The sequence below is a fragment of the Amphiprion ocellaris genome, chromosome 6 (assembly GCF_022539595.1).
Source record: "Amphiprion ocellaris isolate individual 3 ecotype Okinawa chromosome 6, ASM2253959v1, whole genome shotgun sequence".
In the NCBI taxonomy this organism is placed as follows: domain Eukaryota; kingdom Metazoa; phylum Chordata; class Actinopteri; family Pomacentridae; genus Amphiprion; species Amphiprion ocellaris.
Window position 1 is genome coordinate 33,503,730 of NC_072771.1, and position 18,235 is coordinate 33,521,964.

The following is an 18,235-nucleotide window of genomic DNA, read 5'->3' on the forward strand; positions in this document are numbered from 1 at the left end:
GCAAGCTATTCTTTCATCTGTAGCCTAAATGAAACCCTAAAATGAATTTATTTGCCTAATGACCGAAAGAATGTTACCTCGTGTGGAAAATAAGAGTGGCATGTCGATAATGATTCATCACTGAGTAATATTAAGCTTTCTTGCATTCTTAACCCTAGACGACAGTTCTTAGTTCAGATCGGACAATTCTGTCACATGATTCATTTATGGCAAATAAATTATGCCAGACCTGATTCGGGAGTTACTGGCTGACGGATCTGTTCGGACAGCTGTGACTCATGTTGAGTCACCACACAGACTGGGAAGAAGAATTTCACTCGGTCTCAGTTTTCTGTTATTGTCTGATACAGACACTGGGGATAAAATGCAAGTTTTCCCAATCAAACTGGTTATCAAGAGGGAGATGCTTAAAATGTGTGTATCAGAGTCCCTGCGGATAAAAATTGAATAACAATGGTGCAGTAATTCTTTCATTTTCACCATAACTATGCTCATGGATCTGTTAATTACTGTGTTTTATTGAAATTCACTTCACTTTTGTCAATGTGTGGAGACCCACTGACCACAGTGCTGTAGGTTATATGTAAAACTATGAACTATTTCTTCAAAATCAATCGATATTTTTCATTTTAACATTCTTTTTTTCCTTTTTATTTGACCTCATTCAAACCCAGTATGCACCATGCTGAAGATGAATACCTTATCTCACACAGAGATATTTTTGGTTACAGAAACCCAGACATACCTATGTGGGATTTATTTAGAGGATATAAAAATATATTTCACCATAGGTGGATCAGACTTCTTTATCATGGCATGAATGCAAAAATCATGAGAAAATCGTATTAATCTGCAAAAAAAAAAAAAAAAGAGCATCAAGGTGATTTTTTTTTTTTTTTTTAAATTTAATTTGTGAAGTGGATTCCAGTTTAGAAATTGATAGAAATGTTAGTCTGTGAGAGCTTTACAGGATCAGATCAGGTCAAGTCCTCCATCCACTCTCCAGCTTTCCGTCCCGGCTCCTGGGGGAGGAAGGCAGCCGCAGCCTCCGGGAGCAGATGCAGCCTCTGTGCGCCTCTCCGGTCCCTCGGTGCGCGGTGGCCCGGGCTCCGGAGAGTGACGAGCCTTGTGGTGCAATCTACGTGTGCGCCGTCCCCCGGACTGACAGGGCCGGAGGTCCAATGAAATAAGTCGACATATTGAGGTTGTCAAATCAAAGCCAAAGAGGAGGCGCTGTCCCGTCGTCGTCTGAATTACGTCATGCACAAACAGCTGGTCGTTGGCAAATATCTGAAAAAATGTAGACCAGCACAGCGACTGAGAACTGCACCCGGGCTGCAGCCCCTCCGCGAAATCTCCTGCTTTCAACGATGTGGCAACTGGAGCGTCTGGGCTCAGGATGTAGCCCTCCGAGGCTCCTCTTGCTTGTTTACACCTCTCTCTGCGCTGTTGGAGGTGAGTGCTCTCAGTTCACTGCTGGCTTGGCTTTGATTCGCTGTTCCTTTTGTCGGGGTGCTGAAATCCAACCCAGCGAGCAGCAGCAGCAGCAGCATCGGATCCCGTTTGTGGCTTCAGCACAGTCTCCTTTAAACATCCACAGCTTTTCAGTCACCAGCCAAACGGGTTTTTCATTAACACCGACTGGCTTCAGTTACGTGACGCACGGGGAAAGGTTGCTGCTAATTTTGGCACGCAGCGCGCTGACAGATGCTCCTATAGGTTGTAGGCTTTACTGTATGTATACGAGGGGCTGAAAACACAGCAGGCTTTCATTGTTGTTGCCTTTTTTGTGCTTGTTTGTGGTTGTTTTGCTTTGTTGTACTTAACAAAGACAAGTGGGGATACACTGCACTGATAGTACACAATGTAACCAGAGTAATTCCATAATAAGGGCAATGTTTATGTCAAACCTTCTGTTTTTTGGTGTTTTTATTACGGTAAACTGACGTAAAACCTTCATTAAATCATAAAAGGTGACCAAAAAGTGCAAGAATCTATCACTCTTTCTTTATGTATGTTTCATTTTATTGAGCAAAAATCCCATGTAGAAAGAAAGCAGGAGTATTTTACTTGTGTTCCTATGATGTCCATCCTCCAAGATGTCTTTGCTGCTGGCGTGAAAGAAAAACCTCAGCTCTGAATTGTGGGACAACAATGAATCTGTACCTGCAGCATCTGCTGTGCTGGCTGTGGGCACACAGGACCTTACAGGTCTGTGTGAGGATGTTGCAGACTTGTTGCTGTTTTGCTCCATCAGTTTTGAGGAAATCTTTCTTTCTTGGCTGCAGACCGAAAGATCAATTCACCACTTTGCACCTTTTGTCCACCCTGCTTTGTTTGTATCTTCGTGCGGAGGATGTACTATAGTCGAGAAGTGGGTCTTTTTTCGTGCTTTTGACATAAAGAAATATGTTTTTATTCAGTTTATTGACACACAGATCTTGAATATTTGTATGGATTTTCACGTGACAGTTTTTGTGTTGATGTAGATGTGGAAGATGCAGTAATCTGTATGGATGTGGGTGATTTCTGAGGTGTTTTGTTCCTATTGGTGGGTGTTTTTGACTAAAATATGACTTGATCACCTGTCATTGTTAAGTTCAATCAATATTAAGGATTTTTGTTCCAAATAGTTCTTCTTCAGCCTGCTGTTTTTGAAAATTAAGATTTCAAGTCTAAAGATCAAATTCGACCCGGTTGAGTATTTAAGACTAAATCTCATGTTGAGGTGACAAAAAGCAGGATTACGTCTATATTAAGCCGCTAACAGAATAAAACAGTGGTAGGGAGGTGCTCATTGACGAGATTACCGAATTCAGAACCGTGCTGTAAGAAAGCCTGTAAGCACTCTGCCGCCTTTATCTCCCAATGAAAGGTCTTTATTTAGCTGGCAAACAAACAAGCATATTTGAATATTTTGGCATGTTTACACCTTCATGTTAAGTGCAGCCTCTGTGCGCGACTGCTGGATTGTCACTGAGTCTCAGCTGTGTGTTGTTTTGGATGCGTTTCGTTTGCAGAATTAGAATTTCACATTGAGGGGGTTGAGGCACATAGATATGCCAGTTTGCTTTTCTAAATTTCTTCTGTCATGTGTTGAGTCTGTGACAACAAGCTCAGATGTTGGATATTTGAAATGAAGCCCGTTAAGGATAGCCACCTATATGTACCTTATACAGTAGAAAACATTTAGCATTGTGACAAGTGAAACAAGCTTGATGCCAATAAAACTGTTTCAGAAGATTCAATTCATTGAAATAATGAAGAAATAAGTAATGACTAAAAATTGCACAAATAATATACTGCAACACTTGTGTTACATTTCATAAATATATAATCACAAACCACCTTTTGTTGGTTTTTGATCCCAAAATACAAAACTCCTTACAAACCTCATCACAGGGTGCATTTCTTTGAGTTGTGAGCAGCTCAGATGAGGAGCGATTTTCCCTTGCTGGAACATTTTTGCACCAAAGAGAAGAAAAGATTGGAGAAAAGCCTGAAAAATAGAAGTGAGTTTGTGTAGCAAGAATCGGATTTTCTTAGTTCCTGCACCCAGTAACAACCTCAGGACCACTTCGGCTTATTTTTGACGATAAATGTTGACTTTCATGTAACTGGGATGAGGGTTACGTGGCAATGAGCAATTTATTTAAAGAGTTCTTTTGAATGATACAATCATCAGCCATAACCAATGCTACTTCCAGATATGCAAAATTGTTGACCACTGAGTAATCAGTCATTAACTTCCAACTGTGACCTCTTGCAAGAAACAGAATCCTGTCTGTTCCTTTCTAATCACACAAGCAGAACATATATGACAGGCGTGTTGCAGACTCCAGCAGTCTTAGTGCCAGACTCACCCTATAACACTCCAGTGTGTATCCTCACTCACAGTCCGTGTCATGGAAGGACAAAGAAGGAGCTTAATGCAGGAGAGGTCTCACATATAATGCAAATTGCAAGAGAGAGTAGAGTAGAGTAAGGGCTGCGAGCTTTGAATAGGGATGGGCTTTAGCTCTTGACAGAAAGATTGCTTCATTCTTCTCAGTTTCTACTTCCATATTCTGTGGTTTAGTATTCAAGGTTGCCTCCATAGGTGAGAGGCAGACGCGAGCTTTGAAGACTGGTAATAAAGGAGCTCTGAGAAGAGCCATTTTTCTCTTTTTACACAAACGTTGGGAAACGGTGCACATTCGAGAAAACCTTTTCCTTTCCTCCACGCACCTCGGTGCCCTGTCGCTTCACAGGGTCACTTGGTTTTCTTAACAATGTGTCATCGCGAAGGCAAACAATAGCAAAACATGCAGCAGATGACAGCGTCAGTGCTGCGCTTATTGTCTCGCCAACTCTTAAATGAACTGGGCTCACACGCTGTGGCTTTTCACTGCAAAACAATGCGGAGGAATTTGAATATTTTTTGTGCAAATTACAGGTGAGATGAATTATCAGCAAAAAGAAAAGCACACAGAGTGAAAGATGTCACCACATGTTTGGCAAGTGCAGGTGTTCGAAGTAGTTGACATGCTCAGACACAAAGGGAGTTGCGCTACAAATGGAAAAACATTCTCCCCGGTGAAACATCAAGGCGCCTCCACACTGTTTCCATGAAAATCTGCTGCCGTCTTTTTTATCTACTTGTGTTTATGTTTATGATAACACTTATCTAGGTGATGCTTTATGTTCTAGTGTAGCAATTAAATGACTCACACACAATTTCCCCCAGTTTTTGCCCACCCGCTGGGCGTGTTTGATGCCAGCCCAGCTCATAACGTGGCAGATTACACCTGCCACTTGTTCTGCTGCTTTTATATGCAGAGGCTTTGGTGGATATAATCCAAGGATTTGACATTATGCAGGACGCGAGTGAGCCTGCATACATACATCTCCCTCAGCTGCTTTAAAAGACGTTAAAGTCTGTGATCACATATTTAGATGATCTGGCTCTTGAGTGAACAGTTTGCTGGGTGAAAGGAGAAGCCTGTGATTATTAACTTAAAACAGAGGGATGCCTCGCGCCTCTGGTCTGTTTACAAGAGTAAATGTATTGACAAATTGCTTGTGCTTGGAATTTAGCCTTTGTGAGCAAAAGTCAATCATAATTCATTGCTAGTCACATCAGCGGCATGGTCAGGGGCGGCAGTGTTGATCTGTCTCTGGGATTTTTGGTCCACACTTGGAAATCTATTGACAACTGTTTGACAGTTTGCCAGGAGATTCTGTACAGATGTTCATGGTATTCAATGAATGAATTGCAGGTATCCGGTGCCACCAGTAAGTCGATGTTTTCCTTCATCTTGCTACAAGCTCATGGTTTCCAGAGGATTAATCCTGATTACTTTCATGATCCCTTGACTTTTCATCTATTACAAATATTAGATTAAAATTCCACTTTATCTTATCCTTTGACCAACAATGTTCCCGTCAACCGCCAAACAAACACCAAACTATGGTGAGCAAGATGTGAATCATTACATTGTAGTTACATGCTAAGCAATAGCATCATTTCAGCAAGCTAACATGGTAAATTGATAAATATTGTAAGCATTGAAAACATTATACAATGTGCATCAACATGACCTCAGTGAAGTGCTGGGCAACAGTACAACACAGCTTTGCCTATTCTTATTGATCAAAAATAGGACAAACTTTTATTTTCTAAATCAGTATATGTTGTAAGTTCCTTACATTTATACTCTGGGACTCTTTCATCTGCTTCTGTCCCCCACAGATTGCCTTTTTGTGACTGAATACTTCACCCGTACGCCTCGTAAGCTGAATGCTTTCAACTCCTTCGCCAGTGTGGAACTGTTCCACTTCAATGTGCCTGATGACACCATGATGGCCGTATGGAACCTCATCACCTTCAAGGAGCAAGGGGGCACGTTCGGAGATAGCTGCCCAAACCGCAATGTGACTGTGTAAGACAAAGAGTTGTTGTGAAATGGCTTGAGGCTTTCCTTTTGTTAGTCTTTTGTTGAATTTGCCTCCTTCTCTAGGGGCTAAATAGATAATAATAAGCATCTTATACACCTCACCTGTGGGAAGAGATTAGAGGATCTGGCTGAATCTGAGCAGGATCAACTAACACTGACAGCCTCGACATGTGGAGAAACTGCTATTAAAGCATTAGCTGCATTAAGCTTTTAATATTGCCTTTCTATTTTTATCATCTTGGTAAGTAGCGTGTTTTTCACGAGTGCTGGTATCTCAAGTAACTCTTCAGTTTCCCCCTTTTGATGCTGAGATTGAGTTGGGCATGGCTGTTCCATTCGAATATGTAGAGCTGATTATTATCTGAATTTGAATTATTCATATTTTAAATAGGAGTTGCCATCTGTGCTCAGGCTGTCAGCTGTTCCTATAGAGGAATTTTTGTGTTTGGCAGATGTCTGTGTTGTTTCTTAATATATTAGGGCCTAACAGTGATCGGATTGTGTTTTGTGATTAATAGGTACTTCAGGTCCGGGGCTCCTCCAGTAATCAACCCCCTGTACACCCGCTTCCCTCGGGATACGGTCGTCCCAGGGTCCTTCGCGGTGACTCTGACCTGGACTCTCCCAAACCGTACAACGGGAGCATTCAACGTGACCAGCCCTCTCCCTGGAGACTGGTTCCTAGCCGCACATTTACCCAAGGATGAAGGCAAGATCTCAGTCAAGGTGAACCTGAGCATTTATCACAAATAAACAGCAAGAGTTTTCTGTTGCGAATTTGAAGCTGGGAGGTGCTAGCAGTGGTCCATTTGTTGTTCCTGCCCTGGACTTTGTGGAGATGCAGTGACAAAACAAATACTGCCAATAAATCTGTCTTTATATTGAACCACCAGACCAATATTGCCATCTTTATAGCCGTGCTGTTAACTTGGCTAAAAATACAACAATTCCCCCCATCCGGCATCAGCAGTTTATGAAAAGCTTGAATCACTGTTGTCGTATGCATCCGCCACCAGTGGTAAAATGGAAGCTTATTTATGTGAAAGTGTTATGTAACGTGACTTTAATGAGATCTACATCTAAATTATTTTTCATGGTTACTTAACTCCCCTTTATGATATAAAAAATCAAATAAAACTGATGTAAGTAGTTGTTGGGATTAGTATTCCAGCTTGTGCTGCACAGCCTAAAGAAGCAGAACAGTGTCAGAGAGTTTTTCTTCATCTCATCATGTTCTCCTATTTGGCTGCATAAACACCTGCTGATTTCCATTTCAGGCAATTTATTTGTCACTGGCATGGCGTTCACTTGTTCTTCCTTTGTGGTTTCCTCTGGCTGGCAAAAGTGCACCTGGAATACATAACAATCAAAAATATCATCAAAAGTTGCCATCAACATCAAATGCACAAAAGAAATGGTTTGCTTAGGGACCAGTGGGAATAGAAGTCACCGTGGCTAAAATGTGACCAGCTTTAAATGACACACTCTATAGATGGAAATGACATACCTTTTCCAAATTCTGCTTTCTGAAGCAATTTTCTAGCTACAAAGATGCTTTCAGTTCAGAGAGGCAACACAAATAGAAGCAATGCAAGCAGAATAAGGGGGGATGCACACTGCATTTATAACAATTCCAGTTAAATACCCAACCTAGCGCACAGCAAGAAGCTGAAAACAGTAAAAACCTGCATCTGTTTTCTTCACTTGCTGAAATGTCCCTTATTGCAGTTAGAATGCACTAAATGTATCTCTTTACACAACAAGACTGAAGAATGACAGCTGTTTCATCCAAGCAAACTCTTGTGTGTGAATTATTCGACTATCTCATGAGTAACTAATTGCTAAATGTATTGTTTTTATCAAAAAATGATTGTAGAGTTCAATAGAGCCGAACATAAGCTCTCAAAGGTTGCATTTATTGCAGCACTGTTGCGATGGGTTGCATTAGATTGTTCAGGTATACCTAATAAACTGGAAACTGACTATACCCCTGAGTTGACCCTAAAATTGCATAGTCTCAACGGGCAATTCTGACTGAAGGAGCTAAATTAATGCAATTAGTCAGGGTTTCATTGGGGAGTTTGAGTGCTTTATGGCTTTAATGGAGTTTTAGAGGCTTTAACATCTTGCCAAGACTGAAATTCTGGGGGAAGTAAATGAATGGCTGTAACCTATTTGGTATGAGGATGGTCAAATTTAAAGCTATTGAACGCCATCAAAAGGCATAGGCCTTCAAAAACCCACAGTGGTTGAGCCTTAATTAAAACACAATTTGCTCCACAAGACGCATGTGCGGGTCCAACTGACAGGCAGTAATAAATCAAAGGGTCACCCCGGCAGCTCCCAGACTAATGACATGCCACTGTAATTGTGGCTCGGGCAGGAAGGGTTAGTGATCAGTTGACAGGAATGAAGGACCCAATTTGGCATTCACACCTGTCCCTCTGTCCTTTGGAATCAGGTGCAAAACGGCCTCTCTTTCCCTTTTCCAAACAAATTTTACAGCACATCACGTGTAGAAACAATGCACGCTCTCCTGGCTCTTAGTCTTTCAGTCTGCTCGGCTCATCTCACAAAGTAATGCACATCGAGCATTAATGGTTCAGAACAGCGCCGGTGAAATAGTGGGTGCATGTTACGGTGTGTGGCAGGGAGGGGGAGGACAGAGTGATATTAATCCAGGAGGCTGACAGGACTAATGCACACAGTCTATTAGGAATTTTCGCTCAGTCTGAATGATATCTAATCTCCTCCTTACTAGCTTTTAAGGAAAATTGGCGAGTTAACCACCGAAATACCACCTAAACTGCTGCTGTGTTATCGTCGCAGGGTCTGTCTGAGGAATGCCAGTATCTGTTCCAGCCTCAGCTCATTGTCCAGAAGCTGATTGGGATTTCAGTGCTTTATCCCGGATACTTCATTGACCAGATGATCCCAGTCCACAACAGATCCGCGCTTTACAAGTGAGTCTTGGGTTGACTTTGAAATTGTGCACAAAGAGAAAAAGAATGCACTTCATTTTGCCCGGCATACCTCTCCAGTCCAATCCCTCATCTCCCTCTTGAGCTATGCTTTTCCTCGAGTTTTTCCTCTATAAGCTTATCTTGCATTTTCATTTTAAAAAGATGCAATTTCACTGTGTGCTCATAGCCTGCACAGCTATATCAACCTCCACTTCCCCTGCTTTGAGCCATGTGAGCGGACCAGTGTGAATTTTTTCGAGGTTTATGCTTATTTTTTTCATGATTTTTATGGCACTTCAAGTAAGGAGAGGCAGTATTATGTGAGTGCTTCACAAAAAAGAATGATGCAAAGGGAATTGAAATGTTTATTAGTTGAATATTATATATGCATTGTATTTACACTTTTAAAAGTTGGTCTTTGTTGTGATTTAAGCACCACTTTCAACAATATGGTTATTACAGGACAGGTAAAATGTCCAAAAGACCATTAATCCAAATAAAACAGAAATTATATTAGTTGTGAAGTTAATGCAAAGGCATGAGTTTATCTGCTTTAAAACAAGCAACAAAGTATCACCATGAAAGTAATTTATATAATTACATTTATGGTGGCAAAGGCATGCTGTTCTCTTCTAGAAATAACAGTTGGGATCTTTTAAAACAGTTTTGTGTCTAATAAAACTTGATAAACATCATTTTGTGTTAACACAGTGCTTTGGTACGTTTCGCTGTATGGGTTGTTGCCTTAAACGTGTGTCTGTGTGTCTTTGTGTGCCTGTGCAGAGTGTTCATCCCCAATTATATATCAAAGGTGAAGGTCCAGCTGGTAAACTGCAGTACCAAGAACAAGAGCAGCGACAGTTGTCCCGTGGTGCTGAAGATAAGAGCTCGGGCGCCGCCGGTGCATAACTCAAGTGCCCTCGACTGCAGGGAGTGGAACCCTTGTGAATTAGTCACCCTGGTACCGGCCTGGGAACAGTGGTACTACATCCTGGTGGAGCGATATCTAAGTAACTCTGACGTCTACTTCCGCATCGGGGTGCAGGTCACAGGTGAGTGTAGTTTTTAGGCAAATATATATGACTGATGAGGATGCAAGGTTGATGTTTTTTCATTCTTTATTCTCCAAGCATAGTTTAAAGCAGGTAAAATTCTACAAAAAGCAGGCAATATGCATTCTGTTGTTTACATTAGTACACATTAAATACATCAATAGCAATGATTAGACATTATCATTACGACCATGCAGGGAGAGGCAACCGTTCATTTATTATTCATTTAAATTAGCCTACAGAGTTCAATCAAAGAAGTGTATCATAATTTTTTTTAAAAATCCTAAGTGTGGTTGAACAGCAGCTTTTCCAATCAAAAATGGCAGCAACAAGACAATGTTAAGCTTTACAACAGTGTAACATTTGCAGAGAAAAGTCATATAGTTGGCCTCAGTTTGTTAAATTTTACCAAGTCTGAAGCAAAGCAACTGTAGCCTATCAAATAAAAAAAAGGGTTTATTTTTATTTCTAAAGATGTGAAGTTTTAATTTTTACCACATAAAGTGTGTTACTTTTTAAAGTTTGAATTCTACTGCTCATGACTAATGAAAGAGCATTATTTTACCATATTATGAGCTACAATCGTAGATAATGAGCATATCTGTATTTTATCAACTTATTCCCAATCTGTTGGACTTAAAAATTGAAGGAGAGCAGGATAAGGAGACACAAAGAAAAAGAAATGTGTCCATTGTAGCTGTAAAAGAAATCCATTTCATTTCACTGTGTGATATTGAAGTAACAACTGAGGCAGTGAGCAGAGAATACCCCTCCTCATCTTTTTACCTTATCCCTGAAACCCTTTGAAAAATGACATTAATAATAGTAGTGCATTTACATATCACATCAAAAGCAGCAGAGGTTTCAACTATAAATAAGCTCCTGTTATTTCCTCATAGTTATTCAGCTCATTGCCTAAGTTTCCGCCTGACATTTATGATGAAGAATCACAGGTTGCTTTTGCATTTATTATTACTTTCATTATTTTAAAGTCAAGCTATTTTAACACACTGGTGAGAGTAATTTACAATCTTCTCTTTGCTTGGTTTATTCCCATCAGGGTTTTTCATACTGCGAGGTGCAGGCTGTTTTGTAAATGAGACTACTTTACCAATTTCGTCAATTAAACCAAAATTTTTTAATGATTTATTAGAGGTAATGTGTTGCATATCTTTTTTCCTGTCATTATTTTCACATAAATCGTGACAGTGTTTATCACCGCAGTCTGTGAGCTTCCAGCATTTTTCATTATTTTTTTCTTCCTGCTGCTTCGGATGTTTTAATTTAAGACGATGCTCTGGTGGTCTCTGTAAATCTGAGAACTCGGAAATTAGGCGTACACAAAAGCTCAGAGTGGATCTCTGCAGCATATCATATCCTAGTTCCAAAACTGTGCAGTCAAAGCATAAAGGATGTCGGCTTTCAATTTACACATGAAAAAATGATTCTGAGGTGTTCTCATATCAGAACAAAAAACTCCACATGGAGTGTATCGCACACAGTCATACTTCTAACAGATGAATTATGTGGGGCAGCAATTGATTTTTGGACATGTGTTTTGATGGGAAAGGGGAGGCCAGACACAGTTGGACCATTAGGAGGCTTGTTGGAGGAGCCCAAACTGAGGTGATTCATATGGGATTGCTAAGAGGCCAGTGATACCATGCTTAAGTGCTACATGCTGTTTTGGGGTTATGGAGAGCTGAGATATTTTTTATGCTCACTCCGCAGGGATGGCTCACAAATCTGTGGGAAGTCCACTCCCATGTTGCGATCCCCTCCCTCTGTTTCACACTGTACAGTGCACTTTGTCACCATGGCAACACAGACACTAATTATTCACACTCTGCCTCTCCTCCTGCCTGCCAGGCAGATCTTACTTGACCTTTTGTGGATTTAAATTGAAGAACACCTCAGGTTCAGGGAGACGACCATCTGGAGTCCTCACCTTCTTATGCTTTTATTATTTGTGATTGTTGTTATGAGTCGTCTCAGAAGTATGTGCCCTTATTTGAATTCAGTCCAATTGACAGGTATCACCATCGCCGGCTAGACAGAGCGTGGTAAAACTAGGTTGCACTTTATTATTCATTGTTGTTGTTCATACTGCGTTTTCATTGCAGGTGTCCTGCCCTCAATAGATGACTGGGCAGTGAAGAGACTTCATTATTTATGCTGATTATGGAAGCAAAAAAAAAAAAAGAAGCCAATTCTTTGGATTATGAATGTTACGAAACTGTATGTTTACACAGCCCTTCCTCCCCCCAAACCACCTACACGAATCCTTACATATACATGCGCTCTATAAATGGGTCTTTACTGATTTGACTTACCAAAGTTACTTTTGTCTCCAGCCCGCAGTATTTGGAATTTCGGTATTTTTAGGAGTGCTTCAGCTGCCTGAATGGACATCAAAATACTTCAAACCCTTTCACAGACAACACTATGCAAACGAGGCTGAGCTACAAAAGCCTTTGAAATCCTTTCCCCTTGGGGATTGGCGGTATTCGATGGTACTTTGCCAGTTGCCATCAATGACCATTTTGCAGTGAGTTGCTTTGTGTTGAGTGAAAGCATACTGTTTGCAATTACAGTGAATCTTTGGCTCATTAAAAAGCAGTGTACTGCACTGAACCTTCCAGTAAACATGGAAGCCAGCTGAGGGGGATCATTTGCAAAAGACTTGGTTGCTTGGCATGCATAGTAGAATTTTTTGGGATATTTGATTTTATGATAGGGATTACTACATTACACAACATGCTGCAAGGTGCATTTTTCAAACCTTTCGCAAGAAACCAATGAAAATTCAGCAGCATGTTCAGCTCATGCAGGAATTGGTTTCATTGATTTCCTTTACAAATTAGATTTTTCTTTCCTGAACAGATTGCTCCAAGCCCAGTTTGTCAAAGGACCAAGCACAGCCCAGCTCCTCCATGAACATGCCTCAGTCTTTTGGAACAGCGATGGGTTTCTCTCTGTCTGAGACGCTGCTAATGGCGGCTCTGCCCAGCTTGTCCCAGAATGCCAGTCACCTGCACACCTCAGAAGACAGCATCATTTACCTCGCCCCCACTGCAGACACGAACAAGTGCTGGCCCATCCGTCCGACCCTCCGCAATGAGCTGGACACCTTCTCCGTGCACTTCTACGTCTTCTTCGGTCCAAATATATCGATTCCACCAGACAGGGCTGCCGTATTCGCCATCAACTTAATGCCAGTTTTAGACAGTGGAGGTGTCCTCAACATGGAGCTCAAACTCAACATGGTGAGTCAAACAGATGATTCTTTTACTGCATGCTTTAAGAGAACACATATCCAGTCATTAGGGGCAAAAGGTTACATTAAACAGTTTCTTTTATATTCTAAAAATTAAAAAAAAATTAAAACCATTCCTTGTAATTTACCATTATATGTTGGAGCAGCTTGTGGAAGAAGGCATTTGGTGCAAGATGTTGGACAGGGCTCTGATGCTACCCTCACCCTTCACACGCTTTACGCTTCACTGTTGCACGGGATCAGATTGCAATCAGGAAACTAAATATGCAACAGTTAGTGAAGAGAAAATCCCCAGCTAGCAAGGGTGAATAATTGGGCTCACAAAGTGTCTGGCTGAGCTAGCCTGCTAAATATGGATGCACGTATGGTCATAGACTTTGCAGTGGGAACTGAAAAAGTTCACAACGAAACAGGCGCCAGTGTTTGGGCTTGTGACATATGTCTCTAATTGAGAGCGAACAACATGCAAAAACCCAAGCCAAGCAGGATTTGATTTGTCTCTGTTGATCTGTCCTTCAGATAGTAATGGCATTAGGAATGCACCTGCAGCAGCTCTGGAGGTCTGCGGGGAGCCAGAAACTGGAGAGCTACAGGCTGGCAGATGGACTTTTAAACATTTCACTCTTAATAGAAAAGCAAGCCAGCCAGTGTTGAAATAACTGGGGGATGAAGCATAAAATCCGAATAGATATCTTTGATTGTTTGGTTCAAAGGAATATCCTGACATTTTGGGAAATATTGCCTTCCTGAGAGTTAGACTGATATCAGTGTTATTCCTCTGTATTCAGAAAAGATATTGGTCAAGGACATTTTTAGCCTACAGTACTGATGCTTTAACAAAAGGCAGAAACAGGAGGAAACAGCTGACGTACAAAAAGGAGAAAAAAATCTGCCCTTCTAGCAACTCTAAAATTAACCAAAAAAAAAAGAGTCTCTGCTGAAGATTTTATGGGCAAAATGTTCAATGGATTCATCATTAAAATAATCGCCAGTTGCAGCTTTATATGTAAAACTGACATGTTTGAAGTAGTTGAAATGCAGCCTCCAAGCTGTTTCTCCCTGCTTCCAGACTTTGTGATAAGCTGAGCTAAACACACATCCTTCATCTCTACTGAACACACAGAGATGAAATTGATAATCAATCTTCTCATCTAACCCCTGGTAAGAAAGCCAACAGACTTACTTCCCAGAATGTCAGAGAAAAACCCAAATAGTGGATTTTAGAGAGGAAATGAAAATAATCGACTGTAATTAATTTGACGGTTTATTGACCAGCCGCTCGGTGGATGTGTCTGCTGTCACCTTCCAGAAAGGTCATCCTGAGTTTAAATGGCAGCCCTGCTCCTTTCTCTGTGGAGTGGTCATTTTGCCCTCATGTTTATGTATGTGTGCTTCATCCTACAGTCCACTCAGGAGAACATCTGTTTGCACTTATCTGTACGAGCTTTGCAATATCAATCTGAATGTTCTCTGAGTGGGATTGACCGTGATCCCTCTCGCCCTTCATTCCAATGTAGTCATAAGTGCGTATAGCTGCTTGATTTTAACTCAATCTGTAAATGCCACAGAAGCTGTGGTGAAACCTGGTTTGTGTGATAGTTGTATGAGCCTGTGAGATGTGTTCTTCAGAGAGACTGTCATGCTATATTATTCTATGGACAGATTTCTCCCCCCTCAGCGATGATCTGTCACTGTGCTTGTCACAGGCACAGAATCCAGTCAGCCGCTGCCGGTGGGGGACTCTGGCAGATTTGCAGGGCTTTAGGAGACAATAGCTGGCGCTGCTTGTCTGCCTTGCATCACTCTGTGTGAGAGTGTGAAAGGAATGCATATGGCTTTTATTGCCACTGATACCTCCCCTGGAAGTGCATTGATTTAATCGCTTTAGAGGCATCTTTCAAAAGTTTGCTTTCAGTAGGTTTTGTGCAGAAAAAAAGGAATTGTAAGCCCCGTAATGAGTGTTAGTACTCGAGACCTTATCAGTGTTTGACTTGTTAGCTTTTATGCTGCAGCAATACATTCGACTCTGAATACGTGGGACCAAATGTGAGGTGGGAAATAAATGAGTGAGAAAATATGCGCGATGCCTTCAAAATAAAATAATAGGTACAAAATTTTCCAGGTAATAATAAATAAATTAATCAAAATCAGAGAATCGGAATCAGAAACGATTAACTGCCAGTTAGGTTTTCACATACAAGGAATTTGAGTTGGTGTTTTAGTGCATAACAGTAAAACAGTAACATAAAGATTAAAAAGTAAAATGGGTGATTATATCAGGTTTTCTGTATCTAATTATCAATTTACAAATTGTTTATTTCCATTTATTGCACACTTATTGCAGCACTCATTTATTTGTTATGTGTACAAATACATATGCATATAAATATACAAAAGAACAGCATTTCTTACTTAAAAATGTCAATAAAGGAAAGTAAAAAAATAAATAAATACATACTTACAACAAAATCTGAAATTATTTATGTGTGGGTTGTCCATTAATCTGTTCTGGTTAAATGAAAATGCTGAATTGAAGCCAAAATAAGAAAAAAAAACTTTCAATTTTCTGTTGCTAAGCAGCATGCGTACACTCAGAGGATGAGATTTCTTGCTGAAACCACAATACCGAATATGAGTCAAAACATAAGGCAGTTTAATATTTCATTTATCAAAATCCGTCACGAAGTTACTTAATTAGTTTGAGCACTGGGATGTGCAGCGTATAGCACACATGCCAGCTCCATCCATGTTCCTGCATCGGTTGGCATTGTGTCCTTCCTGGCATGTGTCATCCACAAATCTCCTGGGAAATTTAGTGAAGCAAAAGACACATGAGCACACAGCAGAGACACGCTGGCGTTGATCAAAAGTTTCTTCTCTTCATTCTCGCCATCAGAGTCGACGTGTCTGTGTTAACGCAGTAGTGCTTTTGAAAAGATGTTTACTCTACAATCAGTAACCTTGAGCACTACTTTCTTGGTAGTTGGTTCTTCTGATTGAATTATATCTCCGCCGCTCACATTCAGCAATCACAACTAACAGCTGCACAATGAGATTGAGCATATAAATCACAATGTTAAGAGTAATTAATACACCATGTTCACAACACCGTTACAAAACGCTTTACACGTAAAAGCAGTAAATAGAACCCTGGGCGGCATTTAGATTAAAATTCCAGACATGACTTTAAAATAGGGCTTAAAGCAGAACAGGAAATGAATACTGATTAGCAACAGATCACATAGTGTCCTGACAGCTGAAGGTATTTCAAAATGCTGGGCTGTGGATGGCAGTGCTGGAGGGTGCTGAGGAAGAGTCCTCATCCATATTGAGGGGGAAATTATCCAGCCAGACAAACTGTGTCTCAAAAGTTATCAGTAAAATCTTAATTCAGCTCCTCACAGAGAGGCAGTTTAAAACAAAGGAAAGAGGAATTTCCTGGTTTCTAGAGGTTCGGGTGATAAATCAAACATATCACAAACTAATCATCTGGATCTAGAGATAATCTTGCTTCCCTAATGTCATGTTTTTTTCCAGGCGAACCAGGATGTTTACAGGGAAATAACAAAAAGAGATCATTTGTTAAGGTGTTAACTTTGACAAATGATCTCTTATTAGGATATTATGGGTGGAACAGATCATCAACTCTGAAAAAACACACTGGCTCTGAAAGATGCTTCTACCTTGACTATGAGAATGAACACACTGCAGGCCCATGTGAGCTTCTTCAAGTTCTTTAGAAATAAATCAATATAACCATTTTCTTTTTGCCCTCATTTGGGTTATCAGCACCTATAAAGAGCTACAAATTAGCTGTACTTTATTGTGTTTCAGTGCTTAAGTGTTTTAATTCTGATGGACGTGCAGCAACCTGAACTCCATCATTAAATCCAGCTTTGGTGTACAAAAATGAACTGCTACATTTTACCGGTCACATAGTTTGACTTTGTTCATTTGTTCAGTACAGAACAAAGAGTCAGTACACTCCAAACAGTGTGAGAGTCATGGTAGTGTGGCTTCATGTGAGCCAAGTGACAAAATTCAACCCCATAACAATCCCAGTAGCAGCCTGAATGATAGGGTTGGGTGGGGTTAAGACACCACATTGGGATTTGGTTTTTTATATGAGATGGCATAAAGCTGAATCCTCACTAAACCTTGACAAACTACACTTTGCCTCACGAGTGTGTCAGTGTGAAGAACCATTTCAAGAATGTGGTATTACTCTGAGAACAGTTTATAATATAATATAGTTACAATGAGATACTAGTTTTTGAGAGTCAATTCCAAAGTCAGAAAAGACTGACTGTGATCAAAAAGATTCAAGATGCTGCAACGTTTAATTAAGGTATGTCGTTTTCTTTTTTGTGCACACAGTAAGAGTGCGCTCATTGGAAATACTTCCAACATGAATTTATAGTATTAGTTTCAAAACACAAATGATATGCAGTTACATCATGTTTTTAACGTTCAATATGTGATGGAAACTTTTAGTTATTCCTATAGTTTCATTTTAATAGTGGCAGAAGAAAGCCCCCTTCTGTTAAGTTTTTCTACCTTGTTGACTGGTCCATATGGTGTTTTTTATGTTTTAAATGATGCATCATGAGTGAAATAAGCAGTCAGTGCTATGGCTGAGCATTTCTCTCTTGAAGCCATAGTACACCAATGACATTTTCGAACACAGGTTACAATTTATGTGGTTTTATATGTACGAAACCTAAAAAAAAACAAAACAATTCTATCAACTTGTGAGGTGAGACTTTCCATATCATTCTTCTTATTCAGGATTTCCGTTTCCATTTTGGACATACACTTTTGAATTACTGCAGTATTACAGTTTGTGTAGCTCAAAGTAGTTTTACAGTGTCTGAGCAGAGTTGTAGGTGAGTTGGTATGCTGTACCCACAATGAGAGAGACAGAAACTTCATACATCTGCACGTTCTAAAGGAAGCGACAGTGTAGAGTTCCATCTAGGCTATTTTAAGGCAGGATGGGATTATTGT

The 18,235-nt window shown here is 40.4% G+C and overlaps 1 protein-coding gene across 1 annotated transcript in view; it reads left to right on the top strand.

The window, feature by feature from the left end:
* The first annotated feature begins 1,210 nt into the window (after positions 1-1,210).
* tmem8b (transmembrane protein 8B) overlaps positions 1,211-18,235 on the top strand; it is a 37,189-nt gene continuing 20,164 nt past the window's right edge. The window contains exons 1-6 of the mRNA XM_023287889.3: positions 1,211-1,455; positions 5,732-5,921; positions 6,455-6,662; positions 8,766-8,899; positions 9,683-9,951; positions 12,835-13,217. Of these exons, the coding sequence (XP_023143657.1) occupies positions 1,371-1,455; positions 5,732-5,921; positions 6,455-6,662; positions 8,766-8,899; positions 9,683-9,951; positions 12,835-13,217 (1,269 nt within the window). The 5' untranslated portion in view covers positions 1,211-1,370. The remainder of the gene's footprint in view (positions 1,456-5,731; positions 5,922-6,454; positions 6,663-8,765; positions 8,900-9,682; positions 9,952-12,834; positions 13,218-18,235) is intronic.